Below are 24532 nucleotides of genomic sequence, written 5' to 3' on the forward strand. Positions count from 1 at the left end.
TAGGGAGGTACTATATAGGCGCTCCTTTTTCACATCTAGTGTAGTCCCCCTGGGGCCCACCATTTGATGGCTGCGTTGACATTGTCTTCAGCCTCTTGGAGATGAGAGAAGTTAGATAAGTGGTGGGGATCTGGCTTACGGTGATCTGGGGTTCCCCAACATTGGGTTTTTTGGGCATTTGAGTTATAAAATCTTTGGCCTAGGCATGTTAAGTTTTTAACAGATGGTGATGAATTTTTTCCCCACTAGACAAGACAGTCTTTCCCAATAATTGAGCTTTTGGGAAGCCAAACCCCGGTAGTAGGACTGGGGTATTTTGTTTTACTGTAAGGTTTGTGGGGATCTGATTTTCTAGTCTCTCATGGCCATTGTTTCCCAGCATTGGTACCATCAAAGTATCCTATCCACAAAAGGAAGGTGAGTGTTAACAGAAACCTCTCCCCACATTTCCAGCTGGCCGGGGTGGCCTCGGCCAATCCTATGGCAAAGAGTAGAGAAAGAATCACAATAATAGTGAGAAACAGAGGACATGACAGTGCATCACAGTAAGGAAATAGATCTGGAAAATAAGGACAGTCTTTTGTTTCACCAAACCATCGATTCCTTAAGCTTCTGCTGTGTGTAGATTAGTCAGCTTCCAGAGTGACTAAAGCAGGGCTGCAGTCTCCCCAAGCCTCTGGAGTTGCAGATATCTTCTTCTGTATGGTCAGCTTGTATGGCGTTGAAGGCCCAGGAATGCATTCCCAGTTTCGAGATGCCAGCTTTTCTCTGCTGTAGTGAATCCAGGGACCCACTTTGGCCACTTTTACTGTAATAGGGGTGGACAAAATAACAGTGAATGGGCCCCTCCAGAGGGGGCTTTAGGGGTTGGACATTTCACTCCTTTATCCATACTGCATCTCCTGGTTTAAAGGGGTGAGCATCTGTGTTCAGATTCACAGGTAATATCCCTGACCCAGTGGTGTAAGGTGGTTAGTGTAGAGCCGAGGGCCCACATCTGTTGTCTTAGTGTTAGATTGTCTACCTCATTTAGATCTCCTCTTATGCCCTTGATAATGGGGGGAGGGCACCCATAAAGGATTTCATAAAGGGAGAACCCCATCTGCTTCTTTTGCTTCCCACCTGCAGCTGCAGTCTGCCTCCCTGAAGGTCCTTTATCTCTCCCTACCTAATGTCAACCCTTTCCCTATTTATTTCTTCCCTGAAGTGGGGCCTGTAACTGCTGTTAGGAAACAGGGACGATGACCGTTCCGGCTTCTTTAAGCTGATAAGGGATGGTGTGGGGGTACAGCTGTTAGTCTACCCAAGAGTCGGTTGAGTGGCCCACAGTATGGTTTTACAGGAAGGCTGGCAGGCATGAGGTAGCATAAACATTAGTGGACATAAAGAGAAAAACACAAAGTAAAGATTATACTGACCCACAAGATAGTATCTTAAGATAATGTCTACGGTTTCCAAACCTGTCAAACAGTCTAGGAGAGACCCTGCCTTTGTAAACAACGTATGTCAGGGACTCTCTTATAACCCAGGTGATGGAGGAGCAGGAGCAGTTAGTCATTATGGCAGCTCTATTTTTAAGAGTTCGGCCCTAACTTCATTTAAATATTTTTTAAAGCTTCTAATGCTTGTGAGGTGTTCTTTAGAGTTTTGCTGAGTATAAGCAGTTTGCTTTATTTTGAGGTGTAAAACTTCCAAGAGCCAGGAGTTCTAGAGAAAGAGTCGAGGCAGCCATTTACCATGATTAATTTGTAAATTTTTAGGTAAGCCAAACCTGGATATTATTTTATAAAGCAGAATTTGTATTACTTTTTGTGCCTTTCCTGTCTTGGAGGGGAAGACCTTTACCAATTAGTAAAAGTATTGAAACCTAATTGTCAGTGCTTTCTGGATAGCCTCCAGTTTCTTGATTGTCTGGGAGAGCAAGTTTATGGTTGAAAGGATTGTTTTTAAGACATACCTCACAGGCTGCTACCACTTGCAGAACTGTCCTTGACAAATTGTTTTCCAGTAAACACCCTTTAGGCCATTTGATTAAATTTTGTCCCTTCCTAAAAGAAAGGTCTGATCCTGTGTGTTTTTTTTTTTTTTAACGTTTATTTATTTTTGAGACAGAGAGAGACAGAGCATGAACGGGGGAGGGTCAGAGAGAGAGGGAGACACAGAATCTGAAACAGGCTCCAGGCTCTGAGCTGTCAGCACAGAGCCCGACGCGGGGCTCGAACTCACGGACCGCGAGATCATGACCTGAGCCGAAGTCGGACGCTTAACCAACTGAGCCACCCAGGCGCCCCTGATCCTGTGTTTTAATGATCTTTTAGCTCTGTGAGTTTGGTAATAGTAATGACTCTGCTCTGTTTATAATCATTCCAAGGGCTGGAGACAGTGTCTAGGAGTCAGACCCCAGTTTATTATTTTTTCGGGAGAGTAGATGGGATTGAGTTTCCTTTAATACTTGATATAGCAGGCAAACTATTTTCCTGAACCTGGTATCTGCAGCCTACAATATCCAGTAACTTCTAAAAACTCACATAATTGTGTCTCTGTCCTGGAGTTACCCAAGGCTCTGAGTTTCTGATAGACAGTTGGTTTAGGGGAGCCACCTTGAAGAGCCCCAGGCCCCACTTAGTCCCTTCCAGGGACATTAGTTATCTGAGCCCTCACAGATAGAGGTCCCTGAGGACATTCGGATCTCCACTGATTGTCTCCACATAAGGGGCATGGCTTATAGGGTTTTCATTTTGGTTGTCCCCTCTGAGGATGTTCTCCTTTTAGTGCTCTGAACGGGCATATAAATGGCACTTGGTGCCAGGACCTTGGGAAGTCCGGTCTGACATAGTACATAAGGCCACAACTAAGGTCTCAGATTATTTTTTTTTAAGCTTCCTTTTCTGTTTGTTGTTTTGTTTTGTTTTTTTATTCTTATTCTCCTTTGATCTTGGTTGTAATATACCCAATTGGCAGCTCATCAGAGCTCCTCCAGGGTCCCTTCAAAGGCCAACAGCTGATTTTTGCATCTTCTCTGAATATCTAGGGCTGCTTGAGTGACAAAATGTCCTTTAAAATCATCTCAGCCTTAGGGGTGTCAGGGGAGATGGCCATATATTTAATGAGAGCCTCCCTCAACCTCTTCAGGAAGGCCATCAGGCTCTCATTTTGTGTTTGTAAGATAGTGACTAATTTAGCATAATTTAAGGGCCAAATCTTAGATATCCTTAATTTTTTTTTTTCAAAACATGTCTCATTAAGAATCTGGTTTAACAAAAGCATTATATCTTTCCAGATCAACACCGAAACATACATAATATTCTGAATGGCCTTTATGTACTTAACGATCAGAAAATTTACCTAGATCTCCTTTTATGTGTCTTAAACCTTGTAACATAAAGGTTTTTTCTTCTGGCATTCTAGCTTGTTATAAGGGATACATGCCTGTTACAGGGAGGGCCTGGATAAGGTGGGTAGCAGGGAGCAGAATTGTATTTTTTGTTTTTTACAGATTGAGAACCCAAGGAGGAGGAGGAGGAGGAGGAGGAGGTTGAGGTGGGAGACTTCCCTTCCTCCTTCTCTAGGTCTGTTTTGGCCCAAATACAATGAACATAGGGGAATTCTCCCCATTTCCCTTCACATTTGCAAAACAAGTCCAATTGTAGGATAGTAATGTCATTGATATTTCCCTCTGGTGGCCAGGTTCCCTCTTCCAGTTTGTTTTGGGGCCAAGCCTTTGTGCAAAAGAAAATGAATCATAATGCATTCCAAAGGAGTAATGCCCTTGGTTGGGGAATTACCCATTTATAGGAAAGAGGAAGAAAGTTGTCCCTTATCTCAATTTCCTATAGCTGGCCAGGAGAAACCTCATCTCCTGGCCCTGGGTTCTGGCTGGCTATGCAACTGGCAGCCAAAAGCCCTGTCAGTCTCGCAAGGTGCTGAGAGTAGTCATTCTTACCTGGGGTTGACCCTACCTCCCAAGAGCTGACCTGGTCTTTCCTGTTTTGTTTTGTTTTGTTTTGTTTTGTTTTGTTTTGTTTTGTTTTTACCCCTCCGTTTCCCACCTGCAGGACCTTTGGGGTATGGACTGTGACCAAGCAAGACTTTCCTGGTTGTCATAATATGCACTAATTTTATTTTGGCCCAACAGTAACTTACATATTGATTATTGGCCATTGAGGGAAGGGGTTAAAGAGCCAAAGTCAAGGTCTATTCCCCTGCTGTTTTCAACAATGCCCACATAAATATGTTTCAGCCATGTGGATATCCGTTTTCAGCATACAATGGACTAAGGTTAGTAAAATGGCTCCCACATATCTTAGTAAAAGCCCTTCATATATCATCCCTCCCTCATATGGCATGGGCATCCAGTCCTCTGCTGACCAGGAACAACAGAAATGTGGAGGATTTGGAGGCCGGCACGAAGGGTATTGCCATCATGTTCCCAGCCTTTGGAACAAAGGAGGGGGAGTTTTAATCTTAACCCAGTATACTTTTAAAATCCATTTATTGTAACCTTAGTGCATCCTGACCACACATAAAATTTCTGTGTGAAGATTTTCTTCATGAACCTTCTACAACCTTTCTTTGCGTTTAGATTTTATCCCAAGCCATTTCTCTCCAAATAACCAGTCTCATTTAGGACAAAATTACTTTTTTTTTTTTTTTTACCTTTAACAAAAATATCTTTCCATTTCTTATATCTTTCTTTCATATCTCCTACTTTTCTACATACAGAGTTGCTTTTCTTATTTTTATCGGTTTTAATTACATTTAGCAGAATTTTAACTCTTTGAAACCTTAGTCTCCAGTGAAAACTAAGTGGTAACTAACTGTGTACTTTATGTTACATCAGAATTTTTTTAGATGGCAAACTTAAGAATCCGTTAATCATAAAGCATGTTTTCCCACAGATCCAAATATCTTTAGTTTCTCTGTGACAAGTCAGAAGCACAAACCTACGTCTAGTAATTAGTGCTTTAGCCTCTTATCTCGTTAGCTATCTAATGAATTCAATCTCAATTTATCATGCAAGCAAAACTTTAATGTTTTAGGTTACCAATGACTTTGAAAGCTATCTTAACAATTACCCATGAAAACTTTGAGACAGACAAAATTAACCATCATTTTAAGTCACCTTTTTGCTGACAAATTGCAACAGAGATAACAGTTTATTTGACCTTTAGAAAACCTTAGGTAGAAAAAAGTTTTATATATTTACTGCTGATAATTCTAAAGAGTCGTCTGTTTTAAACCAACAAACTTAAATCCATTTAAATACTAAATATGTTCCATCTGTGTCCATTTAAAAGTGAATCAATCTGTTCCCCATTGTCTATTTTTACCTGGGGCACCGGTGGGGAAATATGAAGTGTGTGGTCTTTGCTCCAAGACCTCTAGGATGGGAGAAAGGGCTGATGGTGCCTGAGGCATTGAGGAGCCAGTTATGCAGGCTGCCCCCCAGGTGGTGTGGAAAAGGAGGGGGAAGGGAAGGCAGAAGAGGAGAGGTATGAGCAGAAGGCACAGAAAGAGAATTCCCAGTTTTAAATCTTATCAGCTCAGACAGAGAAGCAGACTCCAGGTTTCTTTTGTTTTGTTTTGTTTCCCACTAGTGGAATTAGGCAGTCTGTGTCAGTCCAGAGAAGATAGGGAATTTCCCCAAAATAAAAGTAGTTTCGGCAGCTTCTTGGGAATATTCCTTAAAGTCCCCGTTCTGAGATAGAATAACCAGAGACAGTTGGCTCTAATTATCATAGTCATTGACCCAGGAAATGAACGAGAGACAAGTCCCCACACACACTCACACAGCAACTCCAACCTGCTGCCCAGTGCCCAACACCTTAGAGTTGCAGCTTCATTCTTTGTCCCTTGTAGAACTACTATGGCAACTCTGGGAGATGATCAGGTTCCCCTTCTGCCTCTTAAGGGCAAGTCTGCCTAAACAAACCCAGGTTATTACCAGTCTGACAAGGAGTGCTCCCTGAGCTGGTTCCTGGGCCTCATTGGTTTCATTGGCACACACGGGGTCCTTGCCTCGGCATGCTGGGAGGGCTGGTCTCCTGCGGATCAAGCAGTCCACTGGCGCCAGGGGAGGCCGCCTTTGCTGGTGCCCTGAGGTTTGTATCCCCAGTGACGAAGGAGGTGGAAACGCACCATCAGATCCCGGACGAGCCCCCAAGTAATATAGCAGAATTCTCACACGGAGTCATGACACCAAGGCTTTTCTTTCCAGGAAGCAACTTTATTCCTACCAGTACCGCTCAGTTAGGTTCATACCTGAAGAATTGAGCCCTGAAGATCATGGCATAGTTTTTTATATATTTTCTATTTCTTTGTCTTCCATGTATGGTGACACACACAAACATGTAATCTGATTAAGTAGTCTCAGTTTACAAGGTCATGATGTTGTCACGTAGGTGCATAGCCAGATTACCTGAAGTGGTTTTTTTCCCCTCTCTTTTTTTCTCTCCTTAGGGAGGGGACCCTACCACATCTTGTCTGTGACATTTTCTTGGTCTTTCTTTCATTGTCTTAACACCTTTTTCCCCATCATCTACGTCATCATCCTCTCTCTTAATTCTTTTTTTTTTTTAATCATTTATTTTTCAGAGAACGCAATGGGGGAGGGATAGAGAGAGAGCGAATCCCAAGCAGGCTCTATGCTGTCAGCACAGAGCCCCATATAGGGCTCAATCCTATAACCCTGGGATCATGACCTGAGCCGAAACCCAGAGTGGGAAGCTTAACTGACTGAGCCACGCAGATGCCCCAATAGCTTTATTGAGATATAGTTTACCTACTCTAAAATTCACCAATTCCAAATGTACAATTCAGTGATTTGTAGTGTATTTTTATAGAGTCGTTCAGCCATCACCCCACGGCTTCTTTTTAAAAATAAATTAGGGAATATTCATATGAATAGTTCAGAAAAATTCTTTTCTCCTAGAAGTAACTGTATCATTTGATGCATACATCCTTGTCAGCCTTCTTGAATGTGTGTATATATGTGCATATAAAAACGTACGATTTTGGTGTGTAGGTTAAAAATACAACCAAATGGAATTACACTTTATCTGTATTGTTTTTTCACTTAAGATCATGGGGACATTTTCCAGGTCAGCAAGCTCAGGGACGCTGAGCGTTCTTACCTGCTATATGGTGATGGAAGAGGTCCTCTCCGAGTGGACCTTGTGGTCGCCTCCAGTGTGTCTTCATCACAAACAGTATCTTACTGACGCCTTTAGGGAGAGTGTGTCTTCCCACACTCCCACCAACACTGGATACAATCCTTTGTTCTTCCTTGTGGCATCTTGAGTGAAACATACCTCATTTTTCTCATTGCTTCTTTGAGAGAGAAAGAGAGATTGTAGGCATGGGAGGGGTCAGCGTTGAAAGATCTTACTGTTGCTACTCATGTTCTCCTGTTTTCCTTGAACCTTTTGGAACCAAGACCTGGAAAGGTTTCCTTCCTTGTTTACCTGTTGCACAACTTGCAGTTGAAAAGGACGGTGGTGTCACTGTTTTTCCCCCGGGATTCTATCCAAGATGGGAGAAAACTACAGAAACGTGTATTTGGCCTGCTCAATTTGGCCTTTAAAACGTCTGTGGGGATGTAGCTTTAGATGGTTTGTGGAAGAGAATGAGGGTATGAAGGGGGGTTTATTAAAAATATGAAGCATGTTCGAGATTGAAGTTTTTGAGCCATCGGCCCTTCCAGAGGTAGAAGAAAAAGATCCCTCTTTTTGGAACTGAGAGAGAAGCCAGCTTCAAAGTTTCTGTGGCAGTAATTGATTGACCTGTGGGCACAGTAAGTGGAGCCACCAGCTTAGCAAACGTTTTTCTTAAGTTCAGGTGTTGGGAACTCTGCCCTTGAATCTCCTCCCTTGTGCCCAGGTGACCTTGGCCAGGCTTGTCTGTTCTCTGTGATCCTGTCGGGCAGCAGACCTTACAGGCAGTGTGTGGGAAATGCTTAAGGACTGGGCTGGCACACGTGTCCCATTTGGGCTTTGGAAGTGTATGTAGTTACTGTGAAAGAGATTGTTTTTGATAATCACTGGACTCACTCAGTTCTTAGTAGATGGTTACAAGGAGCGAGCCCTGTAATAAAGAGCCAGCTTAGAAGGAACCTCCCCAGTTAGTTCCACTGTTCCTCTCTTCTCTCTTCCCTGTGGCCTCCCTTGGCCTAATTTATGGCATACGAATGGCCTTCCTTTTGAATCTCTGCATAGGATGGCTATGCCTTTAAGGTAAGGGAGGTCATTTATATTTTTGGAATTAAATGGAGGGAATTTTTTTTTTGAAAGGGAGAGAGGGAGGGAGAGAGTCTTAAGGAGGCTCCACACCCAGCACATAGCCAACATGGGCCTTGATCTCACAACCGTGAGATCATAACAAAGGTAACTTTAAATATGCTTGCAAGTCATGCCTGGGTTTGATTCATAATAGGGATAAAACAGTGATGACATCAGCAGAGTAGTTACTTAGAAGGGGCATGTTGGTCAAGGGATTTTTGAAAGTCCTATTTAGAGTTAATCTGAAGAACACTGAGACCTGACTGAGTTTACTCCTGTGATGCGGGTGGTTGCTTCCAGTTTGCAAACGCGGTGCTCTTAGCATATGTGTGGAGAGATAGTCCTGACATGTGCCCTCCTGTGAGACTTTCCCTGACGTGTGTGTCTGGCTTCCTCCCTCTCAGAGCCCCCGTTGCCGTCGGAGTTGCTGCCATGTCCACAGCCGAGATGCTCACTTCAGGCTTGAAGGGAAGGGGCTTCTCTGTGCTCCACACCTACCAGGACCACTTATGGTGGGTTCCGTGTTCCTTCTGTCAGAGAGATGGCTGGCTGGGGGGATAGAGCACAGGGCCTACATTCACAAATGAGAGCCTGGGTCCCTGCCACATCCTTCTGCAAGTTGCTGGTCCAGATATTAATTTCTTTGCTAGTGTGGAAAGGAAAAATGGATGGATGGATGGATGGATTGGTTTAATTTTTTTTGTTCTTGTTCAGAGAAAAATTGCAGAGAACTTTGATTATCTTCCAGGTGGATTGTAGAATCTTGGGCCTAGAAGAAGGCCTTACAGACTCTCTGCTCTGCCTTTCAGTACAGGGATATTCTTGTTTTATATGGCTTTAATCAGTGTGGTTCTATCTGCCACACACATTTAGGCATCTTCTTGCCTACAGTGAGTGCGCCGGTGTTCTCGCTTATGATTCCAGATCAAAGCAGAGTAGACCTTCAGGCACCACAGTCATGACCTGATTAGTTTTGTTGTTCAGATTTCCCATTTCCAATCTCCCTATTGTGGAAGTTACGTTTTCTCACCATAACACTTGCTTTCTCAAGCCATGTACCAGTTTATTTTCTGGTTATTTTCTTGTCATTTTTACCAAAACAGTAATAGTACTTTTCTCAAAAGCACTCTACCTGGTCTTTAGGCTGGGTGATGTGGCCTGTTGGCATAGACACATCCTTACATCTTCAGCCCAGCGTTGGAGTCCCTCATTTGATAAGAATTGGCCGAAGCCTGCTGTGCTGCAGGTACACCCCGTTGGCCTGTGTGCCAGCGGATATGTGAGGGCTGCTTCCGGATGTTCTCCAGGCACCTGCTGTTCTGTCAGTGTGAGCAGGGCCGTCGGGGTCACACTGCTAATTGTTTTACCAGCAGCGGCTCCGTTCCCCTTGCCCACGTTTTAAAAAATTTGTGTACTTAGCAGAACAGCCTAAATGTAGAGTCCGGCCTCACTATTAACACTACTACGAGACGTGCTGCAACCCTTAGTTAGAACTGAGTTTGCTTTCTGTGATCTTGCTCCACGTGCTCTGTACGAGGCGTTGCTTTTTTCCCTGTCTTCCCGAGACTCGGTGGCATAAAGCCACGTAATCTCCATGCTGCAGGTTAGATTGCACCCTGACATCACAGGGAAGCAACTGATTCTGCAGTTGTGGAGCAGGCCAGGTGTTTGTTCCTTGACAAGTACTCTGAGCCCTGGGTTTGTATTTCCCCACACTGGTACTGCAGGTACCTGTGCATCTTCCTGTTTATTTAATTCAAAATGTTTTATTTTTTTATTTTTATTTTTTTTATTTTTTAATGCTTATTTATTTTTGAGACAGAGAGAGACAGAGCATGAATGGGGGAGGGGCAGAGAGAGGGAGACACAGAATCGGAAGCAGGCTCCAGGCTCTGAGCCATCAGACCAGAGCCCGACGCGGGGCTCGAACTCACGGACCGCGGGATCGTGACCTCAGCTGAAGTTGGACGCTCAACCGACTAAGCCACCCAGGCGCCCCCAAAATGTTTTATTGTTAACTCATGTGAAGGGGATACTGTTGGGGGCTTCTCTTTTAACTACTTTTTCTTTGATCTGTCCTTGTCCCCAGATGTATATTAGTGATGTTATTATTCCTTTGGGCCAGGGAGGAAGCAAGAATTACCCTCCCCATTTGAGAGATGAGGAAACTGAGGCAGGGGTTTTTCTGGGCCCAGAATTAGAAATACAGTTTATTTTATTTTATTTTATTTTATTTTATTTTATTTTATTTTAGAGAGTGTGAGCGCACGCAAGTTGGGGAAAGGGACAGAGGGAGAGACAGAGAGAGAGAGAATCTTAAGCAGGCTCCATGCTGAATATGGAGCCTGACACGGGGCTCAATTCTACGACCCTGGAATCACGATCCGAGTGGAAATCAAAAACCGGATGCTCAACCAGTGGAGCCCCCCCAGGTGCCCTGGAAATAGAGTTTAGATGGGAGCTCAGACTCTCTGCTCTCTCCTGGACACAACTGCCATGGCTCCTCCTCTCTCTGGACTCCCAGCTGACCCTGAGTAGGACTGGAGAATATCGTGGCTGCTGCTTGCCGTTTCTGACATGCGATTTTTCCAGGCGATCTGGAGACAAGTCTTCTCCACCTTCCCTTGCTCCACTGGCCCTGGATCCCCCAGATCTCAGTGAAGAGAAGGAGTCTGTCCAGGCAGACCCCGCCCTGCAGGGAGACCTGAGGCGCCTGACCCTGGAGGGAGAGGAGGAGAATGGGGAGGTTCAGCGGATGTGTGAGGAGAAGTCCCTATCAGAAGCCTCGGAAGACCCCAGTGTCAGGGGCCTGAACCCACACCCCACAGACAGCAAGACCCTTCAAGGTATAGCTCTGGGAGTAGAAGGACCCACTTCCTGTCAGTTTAGGAAACGTGCTTTGCTATGCTTCTGACTAGAGCAGCTCTAGGAGAACAGGAAAGTCCTTGTTTTGGTGAGGGTAGTTCAGCAGCCCTTTGACATCTGACTGGAGTCTCTTTCACACCAGTCGTGTTTCCCTGGTGCCGGTCTGTCCTGGCACTTGGACTGTTTCCAGCCCCAGAGGCTTCCACGGTTTTTTTAGGCTCTGACTTCTCTGTCAGAGAAGCACTTGCTCCTGGCTGGGTGGGACTTTGTGGCTAGACCTCTTCTCTGGGGTCTGCCCTCTTGAAAGGCTCAGTACTCAGAAGCTGCACTGCCCAGGATGGGTTCCTTCCAGGGCTAAGGGGGTGAGGCAGGGGTGGGGCTGGGTGGGGATTGTACTACACTAGGCATTCTGTATCCGTCAGAAAAATGTGGTTCTTGTCTTTTCCTTGCAGAACAAATGGATGAACTGGTACAGCGATGCTTCTTGCATGCTTTAAAATGCCAAGTCAGAAAAGCTGACCTCCCTTTACTCACCAGCACGTTCCTTGGCAGCCACATGTTGTCCTGCTGGTATGGAAGGCGTGGTGGGGGCTGGCGGCCGGGGCGAGGGCTCTCTCTTGTCCCTTGGTGGTATGTCAGGACAGGGCTGTGGGAGAATTGGTTGAGGGACATGCTCTGGAGAGAGTGGAGTGAAGGGTTGATCTGGCAAATGAATTTGGTCCTGAGTGTTGAACACTTCAGTTTTAGCGAGCAAAAGGATGTTGATTCGGGTTAAAATTCCCCATATTCTCCGAGCATTGCCTCAGCTATGGTGATTCCGGGCTGTCTCATGAATCGGGCATCCTGTCCTATTCAGGAAGAGCCCCCCCCCCCCCACCCCGGGAGCCTCTCAGTCAGGAGGCTTCATCTGGATTGTACAGCCCCTTCACAGGTTACTTTCAAAGTAGGTGGGCCTGGTTACATTGTGTCAGGAGGAAGAATCCATGTGAGCCCCCCCACACCCTGAACACAGGGGCCAGGAGACAGGATCACATGTAGAGAGAACCTGGACTTTGAAAACAGACATCTCGGCTTAAATGCCAGCTCCCAGGGTTTTGGAACAAGGTGTATTTGAACTTGTTATGGAGCTTCTCTGAACCCTCATTTCCAGCGCTTGTAGGATTGTTGTCAAAGTTAAATAGCCTGACATTTAATAAGCACCCAGTAAATATCAGATCAGATGGTTTGCTCACTGATTTTTACACTCAGACTAACTTTTCTTTTTTGAGAATTTTACCGTGTTTTTTAAAGTGTGGTTTTAATGTGATTCTCTTCCTGTTTATATGTGGGCTTCTTTAAGGCATCCTATATGAGTGTGGGGTCAGAGTGTGTGGTAATTTGTCCTGTTCTTGCTGGGTTGTGAGTAACTGGGAAAGAGGTCCTAGAGTCTTCTCTAGGATAGAGGTTCTTAACCTGGGAGGGGTTCTAGAAGGGCTCTCTGTGTATCCCACTGCTGTTGCTTGTCACATTTTGAGAAAAATGTAAGTTCTGAGAACAGGGACTGATTATGATTTTCTCAGGACCATCCCACCCCAAAATTAACAGCTGTAGGGTAGGGGTCAGCAAACTCTTTCTATAAAGTGCCAGATAGTAAATATTTTAGACTTTGCAGACCAGACAGTCACTATTGCAGCTACTCGGCTCTACCCTTTCAGTGACAGTAGTGAAGGGATGTGGCCACATATGGCCGACAGCACGTAGTTTGCCAAATCCTGTCCTGGGCCCAGTTGCCTCAGTGAGCTTGGTGTTGGAAAGGTTCTCCTTGAGGTGAATCTTTGGAGACCACAGAAGGTGGTCTAGTTTGAGAGAACTCTAAAGCCATATCCAGTATGGTACCCACCAGCCATATGCGGCTATTTAAATTGAAACTAGTTAAAATTAAATAACATTTAGAATGTAGTTCCTCAGTCCCGTGAGTTGCATTTTAAGGGCTTAATAGCCACATGTGGCTAGTGGCTACCATATTGGATAGACAGACAGAGAACGCTCCATATTTACAGAAAGGTCTGACGGATAGCAGTGATCTAGAGTGTCCTAAAGTCGGTATCCCTCTCTGATGCCACCACTGGTCAGAGTCTGGAACAGCGGCTTCTACCTGAATGTGGAGGGGGATGGCTGAGGAACAATGTCCCCCTCTCAGGACCGGGCAGCTCCCACCACAGTTCTTCTGTTAGCTTAACTTGCCTTTTCCATCTGCCACCAGCCCTGAAGGACGACAGCTGGACATCAAGAAGTCCAGCTACAAAAAGGTAAGCAGGTACCTTCTCCACATACCCACACAGAGAGTCATGTAGGGGCCCATGTGCCATGAGCTGGATGGACGCTGGGGAAGCCCTGTCTGTAGGGCTCAGGCTAGAATTAAGCTTTTTGATTCCTGGTGTAAGGAGGGGAAAGAAAACTCTCCCTGGACTGAGGCAGTTGGGCGGGCACCCACGCCCCTCTCTCCCTTCCACCCCTTTATATCTGGCCAGAGTTCCAAAAGGTTTCACCAGTTAGTCTGTAGCCGCTTCCCACTCCCTGAGCCTCAGAGTGGGGGGCCTCCCAGTTCCTGGTTTGATGAGGGCAGGGACTGTCATGTGCCCCACCCAGGGACAGGCCAGGCTCAGCGTGGGGTATGTCAGGCGCTCAGGATGTGCGTGCCATCGGTGGAGTCCCTAGCACTGGCCCTCTCTCCCTTAGCTCTCTAAGTTCCTGCAGCACATGCAGCAGGAGCAGATTATACAGGTGAAGGAGCTGAGCAAAGGGGTGGAGAGCATTGTGGCTGTGGACTGGAAGCACCCGAGGTGAGTGCAGGGGGGCCTGGTCACCGTAGCTCAGCTGGCCCGGGGCACGTGGGTATAGTATAAAATGTGTTTTTTCTTTCCTTCTGCCGGGTTTTAGGATCACATCTTTCGTCATAGCCGAGCCCTCCCCGACCTCCCAGACTATCCAGGAGGGTAGCAGGGAACAGCCCTATCACCCTCCAGATATAAAATCCCTCTACTGTGTCCCAGCCAGCATGACTCTGCTCTTCCAGGAGTCTGGCCACAAGTGAGTTTTTGGAGAGCAGCCCTCCTCTGCCTGCTTGGTGCTCTGGCCATAGATCCTCTCCAGCTGAGTAGCTTTCTTCTGGGACTGGCAGAATGTGCTCTGCCCCGTCCTCCCTTTCTCCCACGTCCAGCTTCCAGCCTCCTTCCCCTGGGAAGCGTCTCTGAACAAATGAGAGTAGTCCTCTCCCTTTTCTACCTGTAACTACTCTGCACACGGTCCTGCTCACGTCAGTCAGGAAAGGGAAGAAAATGGAGGTCAGAGAGCCCAGGAAAGCAGCCTGCCTAGCAGAGAGCGAGTCTTGGTGTCCACAGTTTATCTCCTGGCACAGCAGGAACTAACCACCCCCCCGGTCATTTCTGACCTAGGAAGGGGAGCATTCTCGAGGGCGGTGAGGTCCGGATGATCATCATCAACTATGTCAAGAGAAATGACCTCGTTGATGCAGACAACAAAAAGTGAGTGGGTGTGGAGCTCTGCTGGAGATTAGTCCGTGACGACGCACTCTTGCACACCCTGTGGAGGATGTCTGCACTGGAGGGGAACGGGGGAAAGCACAGCCGTTTGGACCAGTGGTTCCTGAGCCAGAGGCTGTGGACACCTCGAGTTGTCTGGTGCTCGGATCCACATGTGCTGTTAGCACTGACTATATATAGCCTGAGTTCGTATCAGCTCGTATATATCCACTGCTGGTTTTCAAATGCATGTGCTATTGTGAGGAATAAAATGCAAACTTAGAAAAATTTTACCGAAGTCCTTGTGGCTTTTTGGTATTCTCTGTTTTCTTAGTAAGTGGATACAAAAGATAAACTACTAAATGAAGAACATTCCATTACTTTTTTTTTTTTTCCAGAAGATATCCCCATGATCAGAGAGTTGGAAACTGTTGGCCTAATCATGATGAGTTAGCAGAACTGAGCCAGGGATCCCATCACCCCCTCCCCTCTACCACCTGCATTACCCTTGTTCTAGGAAAACCTTCCATACGTCCCATCCACAGGGTACACTGCTTCATGGACCGTGGCCCCTGAATTGGTTCTAATGGTTCTGGATGACAACAAAGGACATATAAGAGACGAATCCTGAGGTGGCCCTGGGGTCAGTAGGGGCGGGAGTGGCATTTCTTTATTATCTCTTCTTTCCCTTCAGTCTCGTGAAATTGGATCCCATCCTATGTGACTGCATCTTAGAGAAAAACGAACAGCACACAGTCATGAAGCTTCCATGGGACAGTCTCCTGACCAGGTAGTGGGGATTGGCAGTCCCTCTCCAGTGTTTCCCCCCACCCTCCCCTGAATGTCCATCACATTGAACTGTAAAGTTGTCACTGTCTTAGTCTTTGATTTTTCTTTCCATAATTCAACTGATAATCGTCTACATGAACACAGTTTTGGTGATTTTGATGTGGAAGCTCCTTGGAATGATTTGAGCCAACACAATATAGAAGAGAACCTAAGGGGCCCCTGGGTGGCTCAGTCGGTTAAGCATCCGACTTCAGCTCAGGTCATAATCTCACGGCTCATGGGTTCGAGCCCCGCATCAGGCTCCGCCTGGAGCCTGCTTCGGATTCTCTGTCTCTCTCTCTCTCTCTTCTCTCTCTGCCCCTTCCCCACTCTCACTCTGTGTGTGTGTCTCTCTCTCTCTCAAAAATAAACATTAAAAAATTTTTAAAAAAAAGAGAAAAGGGAGAAAGAAGAACAATGAATTAAAATTAAGAGCTTCAGAAAGATTTAGAAGCAAAAAGAAGGCTGGGAGAAATTGTCTTAAAGTCTTCAAAAGAAAGATTCTTATTCTTTGTTCTCGTTCCACAGATCAAAACTGAAAATTATGTACATCAGGAGTTTGCAAACTACAGCCCATGAGCCAGATCTGACCCGCTACCTGTATTTTTTGGAATACAGCCACACCCATTTGTTTATGTATTGTCTGTCAGTTGCTTTTATGCTACCATGGCAGAGTTGACTGGTCGCACAGACCCTGTGGCCTTAAGGCGTAGAATATTTACCATCGGGCCCTTCATAGAAAAAGTTGGTCAGTCCCAGTGTATAGGATAACGAGAAAATCTGGTTAGATAGAAGGTGGACACTGTTTACGGTAAAGGAGTTCTCTAAAAGATTCACTGGAACACGTCACAGATGTGAAGCAGCACTTCAGCACACTGGGTACAGGAGAGTCTTGCGACGGAGTAAACTCCACGAGGCAGCCCGGACAGATTTTCAGAAGGCCAGGCCGCTGGACAGTTTTCAGGGGTTCAGGTCACTGATGATCCCTTCCCTGAATCCATGGGCCTTGACTTTGGCCAAGCTCTGGGGATCTTTAAAGAATATTGGAGTTTCTGATGTAATTGGTCTTGGGTGCAGCTCCTTGGGTGAGGTCGGTGATTCTGAGTGCAGCCCAGGGCAGACCACTGCCTGCAAATCGGCTCACACCCAGCCGCCCGCTCGTAGCGGGGAATGAGGAGATAGCTTCTGTTGGCTTTACCAGTCTATAGCTTATGAACTCCTGTTTCAGATGTTTGGAAAAATTGCAGCCTGTGTATCAAGTGACTTTTCCAGGACAAGAGCCCATTGTGAAGAAAGGCAGAATCTGCCCAATTGACATCACCCTAGCACAGAGAGCATCTAATAAAAAGGTAAATTTTAAAAGACACAATGTTGGAAGATGGTGATTTAATGTCCCTGCTATAAGTTTTATTCTCTACAATGTGATTAGAGGATTTTAGATTGGCACACCACAAAGATAGTTAATGAAAGACCCATGCTTGCATAAGTGGGCTGGGCCTTATAGAAAACAGGTAATGCTGCCCCCTCACTCCTTCCCTCTGGGATTTTGTGCTGGGAAACTCGCTATAGCCTAGTTACAAAGGTAAACAAGATTTTATTTTTATTTTTCTCTTAGACCTGTCATGGGCTTTCAGCTCTCACTCATTGTTACTTCTTGGGCCTTGCTCAGTGAAAATAGCTTGTAAAGAAGTGTGTTTAGCCTGGCAACAGACACATAGGAAACAAATTCTGTCCTCAAGTGTATGAAAAGCTGTTCTTGGGAAAAGGAGTGCACTTATTCTGAGATGCCTTGAGAAGACAAGTAGGAATACTGGGTGGAAATCCCAAGAAGACATACTTGGGTTCAAAATAAAGAACTTTCTAATGTATGGTTATAAGAGTGGGCTTTGGCATTAGGAACACGTGGGTTCAAATGTGGCTTTTGCCTTGCTGCTTGACGTTGAGAAAGTTAATGGTTTTTTGCCTGAGTTTACTAATGTGAAAAATGGTGATAATGCCTACCTTATAAGGCACCGTGAGGACCAGATGAAGGCATATACATGCGTGAAGCACTTAGAATTGTGCTTGACATATAAGCAGTAAATGAGAACCGGTAATGATAACCTCAATAATAATTAGCAATAGGCACTGTTTCTTGAGTGTATAGTTATGTGCCAGACTCTGTACTAAGCAGTTTCTATGTATGTAAGTTTTCTTCACTATTTGTTTGTTTATTATTGTTTTTAAATAATTCATTGTCAAATTGGCTAACATGCAGTGTGTACAGCGTGCTCTTGGTTTTGGGGGTAGATTCCCATGGTTCATCGCTTACTTACAGCACCCAGTGCTCATCCCAACAAGTGCCCTCCTCAATGCCCATCACCCATTTTCCCCTCTCTCCCACCCTCCCATAAACCCTCATTTTGTTCTCTGTATTCAAGAGTCTCTGATGGTTTGCCTCTTTCACTCTCTGTTTGTAACTATTTTTTTTCCCCTTCCCTTTCCACATGGTCTTCTGTTAAGTTTCTCAAATTCCACACATGAGTGAAAACATACGATATCTGTCTTTCTCTGACTTAATTCACTTAGCATGATATCTTCGAGTTCCATCCACGTTGCTGCAAATGGCAGGATTTCATTCTTTCTTATTGCCAAGTAGTATTCCATTGTATATATAAACCACATCTTCTTTATTCATTCGTAAGTTGATGGACATTTAGGCTCTATCCATAATTTGGCTATTATTGATAGCCCTGCTATAAACATTGGGGTACATGTGCCCTTATGAATCAGCACTTCTGTATCCTTTGGATAAATTCCTAGCAGTGCTATTGCTGGGTCATAGGGTAGATCTATTTTTAATTTTTTGAGGAACTTCCACACTTTTCCAGAGCGGCTGCACCAGTTTGCATTCCCACCAACAGTGCAAGAGGGTTCCCGTTTCTCCACATCCTCACCAACATCTGTTGTTTCCTGAGTTGTTAATTTTAGCCATTCTGACTGGTGTGAGGTGGTACCTCAGTGTGGTTTTGATTTGTATTTGCCTGATGATGAGTGACGTCGAGCATCTTTTCATGTTTCTGTTGGCTATCTGGATGCCTTCTTTGGAAAAAGTGTCTATTCATGTCTTCTGCCCATTTCTTCACTAGATTATTTGTTTTTTAGGTGTTGAGTTTGGTAAATTCTTTACAGATTTTGGATACTAGCCCTTTATCCGATATGTCATTTGCAAATATCTTTTCCCATTCCGTTGGTTGCCTTTTCTTTTTGTTGATTGTTTCCTTTGCAGTGCAGAAGCTTTTTAACTTGATGAGGTCCCAAAGTTCATTTTTGCTTTTAATTCCCTTGCCTTTGGACATGTGTCAAGCAAGAAATTGCTGTGGCTGAGATCAAAGAGGTTGTTGGCTGTTTTCTCCTATAGAGTTTTGATGGTTGCCTGTCTCACATTTAGGTCTTTCATCCATTTTGAGTTTATTTTTGTGAATGGTGTAAGAAAGTGGTCCAGGTTCATTCTTCTGCATGTCGCTGTCCAGTTCTCCCAGCACCATTTGCTACAGAGACTGTCTTTTTTCCATTGGATACTCTTTCCTGCTTTGTCAAAGATTAGTTGGCTATACATTTGTTAGTCCAATTCTGGGTTCTCTATTGTGTTCCATTGGTCTATGTGTCTGTTTTTGTGCCAATACCATACTGTCTTGATGATTACAGCTTTGTAGTAGAGGCTAAAGTCTGGGATTGTGATGCCTCCTGCTTTGGTTTTCTTTTTCAATATTACTTTGGCTATTCGGGGTCTTTTGTGGTTCCATACAAATTTTAGGATTGTTTGTTCTAGCTTCGAGAGGAATGCTGGTGCAATTTTGATTCGGATTGCACTGAATGTGCAGATTGCTTTGGGTAGTATTCATGTTTTAACAATATTTGTTCTTCCAATCCATGAGCTGGAATGTTTTTCCATTTCTTTGTGTCTTCTTCAATCCCCACTATTTAAAGTGGAGCACTCCTCTGAATCCTATTGTAACCTGAAAGGGTTGCAAAGCAAAAAAAGCAATTACCGTGAATTTATATGGAAAAAATTTTGAGTGTTCCTGGACCCCAAAAATAACTTCTTTTAGGCTTTTCTGATACCTCAGGACACATCTTGCTAACAAATACACAGAATAGATGGAGATAAGGCCCAGATGCTCACAAAGTTCAAAGCTCTGGTGGCTGAGTGTAGTTCCGGGGAAGGAGTGACCGGGGTGTTCTTGCTGCTTGGTGCCTGCTGCCTCTGTGAGGGCTCCCAGAAGACCAATGCCGAATGCTATTTTCCCTTTTCACATTTTTTTTTTACAAAAGCGAAAACCCTGTGGATTTGAATCAGTTAGCAAAAACAGGTACTAATGTAGGACTTTTCATAAGAGCCAAGTGGCATACCGTGTACTCTGAAAAATCAGGGAATGCTTGTATTAACTTATTTAAACATTAACTTTTAATATTGATGATTGCAGTTAGAATTGTCCAAAATTAAAATTGGTGCTTTGCAAAATAGGGAGTTATTGTCTGGAGGTCTACAAGCAAAGATTGGGCAACCACTTGGGGGAAGATGTAGCCAGGAGTTCATGCATCAGATGGGGGTGCCGAAATAGGTGTGACCTCTGATGTCTTATCAATTCTGAGATTCTCTGGGGCTGGAGTCCCTTGACAGGCCTGGGTTATTTGGAACCTGTAACTTTATCGAGAGCAGCCCTCCCCAGCCCACTCCTGATGGTAACATACTCGACCATCTCTCTCTAGTCACAAATAATGCGAGAGAACTTGTTTCAAAAAGAGAGAATTGTGATTTTAAGTGTTGATGTTCTTTTTAAATCTCAAAATGATATATATGTCATTTGTGAAGTTGATGAATAATAGAAAAATGTAATGTGTTCCTGATGAAATGCTTGATATTAAGAAATTATTGTCCATTCATTTTTAGGTGTGATGATGGTTTTGTCTTTGTCTTTGAAAGAACCCTTATCTTTTAGAGATACGTACAAAAGCATTTGTAGATAAAATGATCTGATGTGCAGGAGGATTTGCTTTAAAGTAATATGGACAGGGGTCTAGGTGAATTGAGGTTGGTCCTGAGTTGATAATTGTTGCAGCCAGTGATGGGAACATAGGAGCTCAGTAATCAGTTCTACTTTTATTTATGTTTTTAACTCTTCATAATAAAAGAACTTAAAAAGAATTTTTTTTAACTTTATTTATTTTTGAGAGAGAGAGAGAGACAGAGTGTGAGCAGAGGAGGGGCAGAGAGAGGGAGACACAGAATCCGAAGACAGCTCTGAGCTATCAGCACAGAGCCTGACACGGGGCTCGAACTCACAAAAGCAAGTTCATGACCTGAGCTGAAGTTGGACGCTTAACTGGCTGAGCCACCCAGGTGCCCCATAAAAGAACTTTTTAAGAAGTTCCCACATGTTACATGTGGGATAGAGAGTATTCCATTAAGTATATATATTGGATGGGATAGAAAGAAACAAGCATAAAAATAAAAGTACCACGTGGAGGAAAAGGTACCGTGGGTGTGGGGATGGTGAACATAGAGGGTGGAGAGCTGCGGAGGCTCCAGAAGGCTCCGTGAAGGGGAGGGCCTGTGGTTGCACCTGCCATCAGTCTTCTGTCCCCACAGGTGACTGTGGTCCGGAACTTGGAGGCCTATGGCCTGGACCCGTGTTCAGTGGCCGCCATCCTCCAGCAGCGATGCCAGGCTAGTGCGACCGTCATGCCTGCCCCTGGGGCCAAGGACAGCCTGCAGGTCCAGATCCAGGGAAACCAGGTCCATCACCTCAGCCGCCTGTTGCTTGGTGAGCATCCCCTCTGAAGGAGCAGAAGTCTTCCCACCAATTCAACTCACGCCAGTCGTCGTAATCTTTGTGGCCATATGGTTCTTGGCCAGCAAGAGTTGGAGCTAATACTTGAGCCAGATCTTTTGCCCCGCCCCCCCACCCCGCCCCCCAAATTCAGAGCTCTCTCCACCATGCTATCGGAGTAGTTTTCTTCCTGGTTCTCCCTTTTATAAAACATTTTTTGAGCATCCAGACTGGGCTAGGTACTTTGCTGGGCTTCATGCAGGCATGATCTCTCTTAATCTGATGATGCTGCAGAACTGTTTCTCTTTTGCAGATGAGGAAACTGAGCTTCAGAGAGATTCAGTACCTTGTCCTGAGATACTCAATTGTTTGGTGGTGTAGCCCAGCTCTGAACTTTGGTTTGTCACACTGTAGAGCCTGAGTTCTTTCTACCACATCTGGGGCATCCAGCCTCCAGTTTGTCCTCAGTTCACGCCATATCTGTCTGAGTCAGCTTTCTAAAACAAACGAGATCGCATCACTCTCCTGTAAAAACTCCTTATGCCTTGTCACTGCCTTCAGAATAAGTTCCTACACTCAGTAAATAAGACCCTCCCAGTCCAGATCATCTTCCCCTCGGGGTCTCTGGCAGCTATCTCCCCCACCCCTGGGCCTCTGCCTTGCTGCCGCCCTTGCTGTTCCCCAGATGTGCCAGGCACATTCACACTTGGTGCTTTTGTCTCTGTTCCCTTGCCTGGTGCGCCCGCCCTCCCACAGCCCACATCTGCCCAACCACATCTGGGCTCATTGGCCCAGCTTAGGGGTCAAACAAAGCCTGTCTTAGAGCAGCCCCACTTTTTTTCTGTCCTTAAATTAGCATTTAAGAAATTGCCAACGTATCACTTTCCAGTTGTGTTTATGTTTCTGGTTAGCATCTGCGACTTGGCCAATTTTTCCTAATATCAGCGCTCTGCTAGACGGAGCAACTTAAGTCAGAGACCTTGCCTTCATCCTTTTCATGCTCAGGGCCTGGCATAGTAAATGCTCAATAAGCAAATGTATTTTAGGGCTTAAGGCACGACCCTGTAGCTAACTTTTGGAGTTGACCCCTTTAAGTGAAGAATTCCTATCTGAGATACTAAGAAGAAATACAGAGGAAAATAGCCAAGCACATGACTAAACACAGATGCATACATTCTCTCTCATGAGAAAATTATAAATGCCTCAAGTATACTCTAGAAAGTGGCTATCAGTGTGAAAATTGCTAAAATACACATTTCAGCCATGAGGTATAAGGATAAATGGTCCATCCCAGACCGCTTCCCAGAGGAGCTAGGTTTGAGCTGGGTATAGAAGAAGCGGTCACATGATGGAGGTTGATTGAACGGAAGTTCACAACAGAAATGAGTGCACAGTGGGGTGAGAGGGCGGGGAGGTAGCTGTGCAGGTGGGTCAGCCCATGGGGGTGGGGGGCCAAGGGCAGGAGGTGGCAGGGAGGGAGCAGGAGAAGAGCGAGCTTGGAGTTTCTGCTTTTTGGATTGTAGAAGAGTATCAGCTTCCTCGGAAACACATCCAAGGCCTCGAAAAGGCCCCCAAACCTGGCAAGAAGAAGTAACAGACTCTTGTTTCATGCGGGCGATCCAGTGGAAATCAAGCTCTGGGCTGGTAATTTATATGAGCATTTTCAGCTTTTACAAATGAAACAATATAATTCTTTACCAAAATAAATTTTTATTCTAATCTAAATCTGATTTCCCTCTTGTTTCCTCCACTTAGCTAAAATGTTGTAGTAAAATTTTCAAGTCATACGCCAATTTAATTGTTTTCTTAATATTTATTTATTTTTGAGAGAGAGAGCATGAGCAGAGGAAAGGCAGAGAGAGAGAGGGAGACACAGAATCTGAAGCAGGCTCCAGGCTCTGAGCTGTCAGCAGAGAGCCCGACGCAGAGCTCCAACTCGCAAACCACATGGTCATGAGCTAAGCTGAAATTGAGAGTCAGATACTTAACCGACTGCGCCACCCAGGTGCCCCAGTCATTCGCCAATTTAAATTGACATAAGAGGTTGTTGTGGAGTCCCTTTTCTATACATGTGATTTCAGTGGGTTTAGTGCCTTTCCTGCTTTCAAGGCCAGATGGCCCATCCAAAGCTCAGGCAGGTAGGGACTTCCAGTGTTTTAAAGCCCCTCTAAGCAAATAGTCCACAGCCTCTTGCCCAAAAATAGTCCCTTCACATCTGTAAAGGGTTAGTCGCATAGAAGCAGAACTCAGCTATTCTCTGCCATGGAGCAAGGCAAAAGAAGAAAGTCTTGGCCCTAAGTTGCAGCAACATTTGGGCTAGATAAAAATAAATCCTAAAAGCACATGGGTTTCTCAACAATAGTGACTTCTTCCCCAACGCTGGCACGCTGCCACTGGTGATGGTAGATTGTGATGTGGCTGCGGCATGATGGCCTTGTCACAGGGAAGAGTCTTATCCAACAAATGCTTTCTTTAGCCCTGAACTTCTTAACTGGGGACTCATGGAAGAGGTCTTTAGTTGGTCTTCAGAGGATCTGTGAACTCCCTGAAATGGTACACAAGATTTTTTTGTATGATCCTTTTCCTAAGAGAGGTTATCGTGCTTTTGCCACATTCCCAGCAGGATCACTGCCAAAAAGGTTCAGAACCACCACGCTGGTCCGGAAGTCACTTCTGTGACCAAAGCTCTCCTTGTACAAAAGGAAGGAACGAGAGAGAGCGGAGCTGAGAGTCCTTTGGTTTTACCATCAAAAAACAATTAGAGTTCAATTTACTTCTTTCTTTCCTTTCTCATCTCACTGTTTGTTTTTTTTAATTGAGATAAGAAAGACTTGAACATATGCAAATATTTGCAAATTACCCATCTGGGGCTGGAAAGGAAGAAAGGGATATGAAAGTGCGTGTGTGACACCACCTACCTTTCATTATTAGACCCAGAATAATAGTGCTAGTCACTTGTGACTTGCTGTAGGTAAACCCCTTAATTTTGCTAATCCTCTCTCTGCCAGCACGGGCATATGGAACCGAGGAAGGGATTTTGGAAATTGACCCCAAACAAGGTCCTATTACAACAAAACCTTTGGACAGACAGATTGATCTGAGGGAGTATGGTGTGAATAGTAGTGATAAAATATGGTCCTTATATGAATACAGATAACATGTAGTACTTTATAAGGTTCTTTCACAAACATGATTTGCTTTGCAGTCTTGGCGGGATTGGAGGCTCAGA

The 24532-nt window shown here is 45.0% G+C and overlaps 2 protein-coding genes across 9 annotated transcripts in view; one reads left to right on the top strand and one right to left on the bottom strand.

Annotated features, from left to right (window-relative positions):
* Nucleotides 1-23028, top strand: part of EIF2D (eukaryotic translation initiation factor 2D) — a 28948-nt gene extending 5920 nt beyond the window's left edge. For 4 of the 8 annotated variants that reach the window (XM_019433991.2, XM_019433981.2, XM_053908996.1 and 1 more), the window contains 12 exons: nucleotides 8681-8788; nucleotides 10869-11122; nucleotides 11594-11711; nucleotides 13384-13429; nucleotides 13860-13963; nucleotides 14061-14210; nucleotides 14576-14665; nucleotides 15357-15452; nucleotides 16019-16126; nucleotides 16719-16839; nucleotides 21123-21297; nucleotides 22827-23028. In XM_019433991.2, coding sequence (XP_019289536.2) covers nucleotides 8681-8788; nucleotides 10869-11122; nucleotides 11594-11711; nucleotides 13384-13429; nucleotides 13860-13963; nucleotides 14061-14210; nucleotides 14576-14665; nucleotides 15357-15452; nucleotides 16019-16126; nucleotides 16719-16839; nucleotides 21123-21297; nucleotides 22827-22897 — 1441 coding nt within the window. In that variant the 3' untranslated portion in view covers nucleotides 22898-23028. Of the gene's footprint in view, nucleotides 1-4055; nucleotides 4279-8680; nucleotides 8789-10868; nucleotides 11123-11593; nucleotides 11712-13383; nucleotides 13430-13859; nucleotides 13964-14060; nucleotides 14211-14575; nucleotides 14666-15356; nucleotides 15453-16018; nucleotides 16127-16718; nucleotides 16840-21122; nucleotides 21298-22826 lie in introns of all 8 variants that reach the window. The other 4 variants (XM_019434041.2, XM_019434019.2, XM_019434009.2 and 1 more) reach the window with 4 other exon arrangements.
* RASSF5 (Ras association domain family member 5) overlaps nucleotides 21443-24532 on the bottom strand; it is a 71737-nt gene continuing 68647 nt past the window's right edge. The window contains exon 6 of the mRNA XM_019434066.2: nucleotides 21443-21800. Coding sequence (XP_019289611.1) covers nucleotides 21768-21800 — 33 coding nt within the window. The 3' untranslated portion in view covers nucleotides 21443-21767. The remainder of the gene's footprint in view (nucleotides 21801-24532) is intronic.

Source organism: Panthera pardus, unplaced genomic scaffold (genome assembly GCF_024362965.1).
Source record: "Panthera pardus isolate Hobbes unplaced genomic scaffold, ASM2436296v1 HiC_scaffold_21, whole genome shotgun sequence".
Lineage (NCBI taxonomy): Eukaryota > Metazoa > Chordata > Mammalia > Carnivora > Felidae > Panthera > Panthera pardus.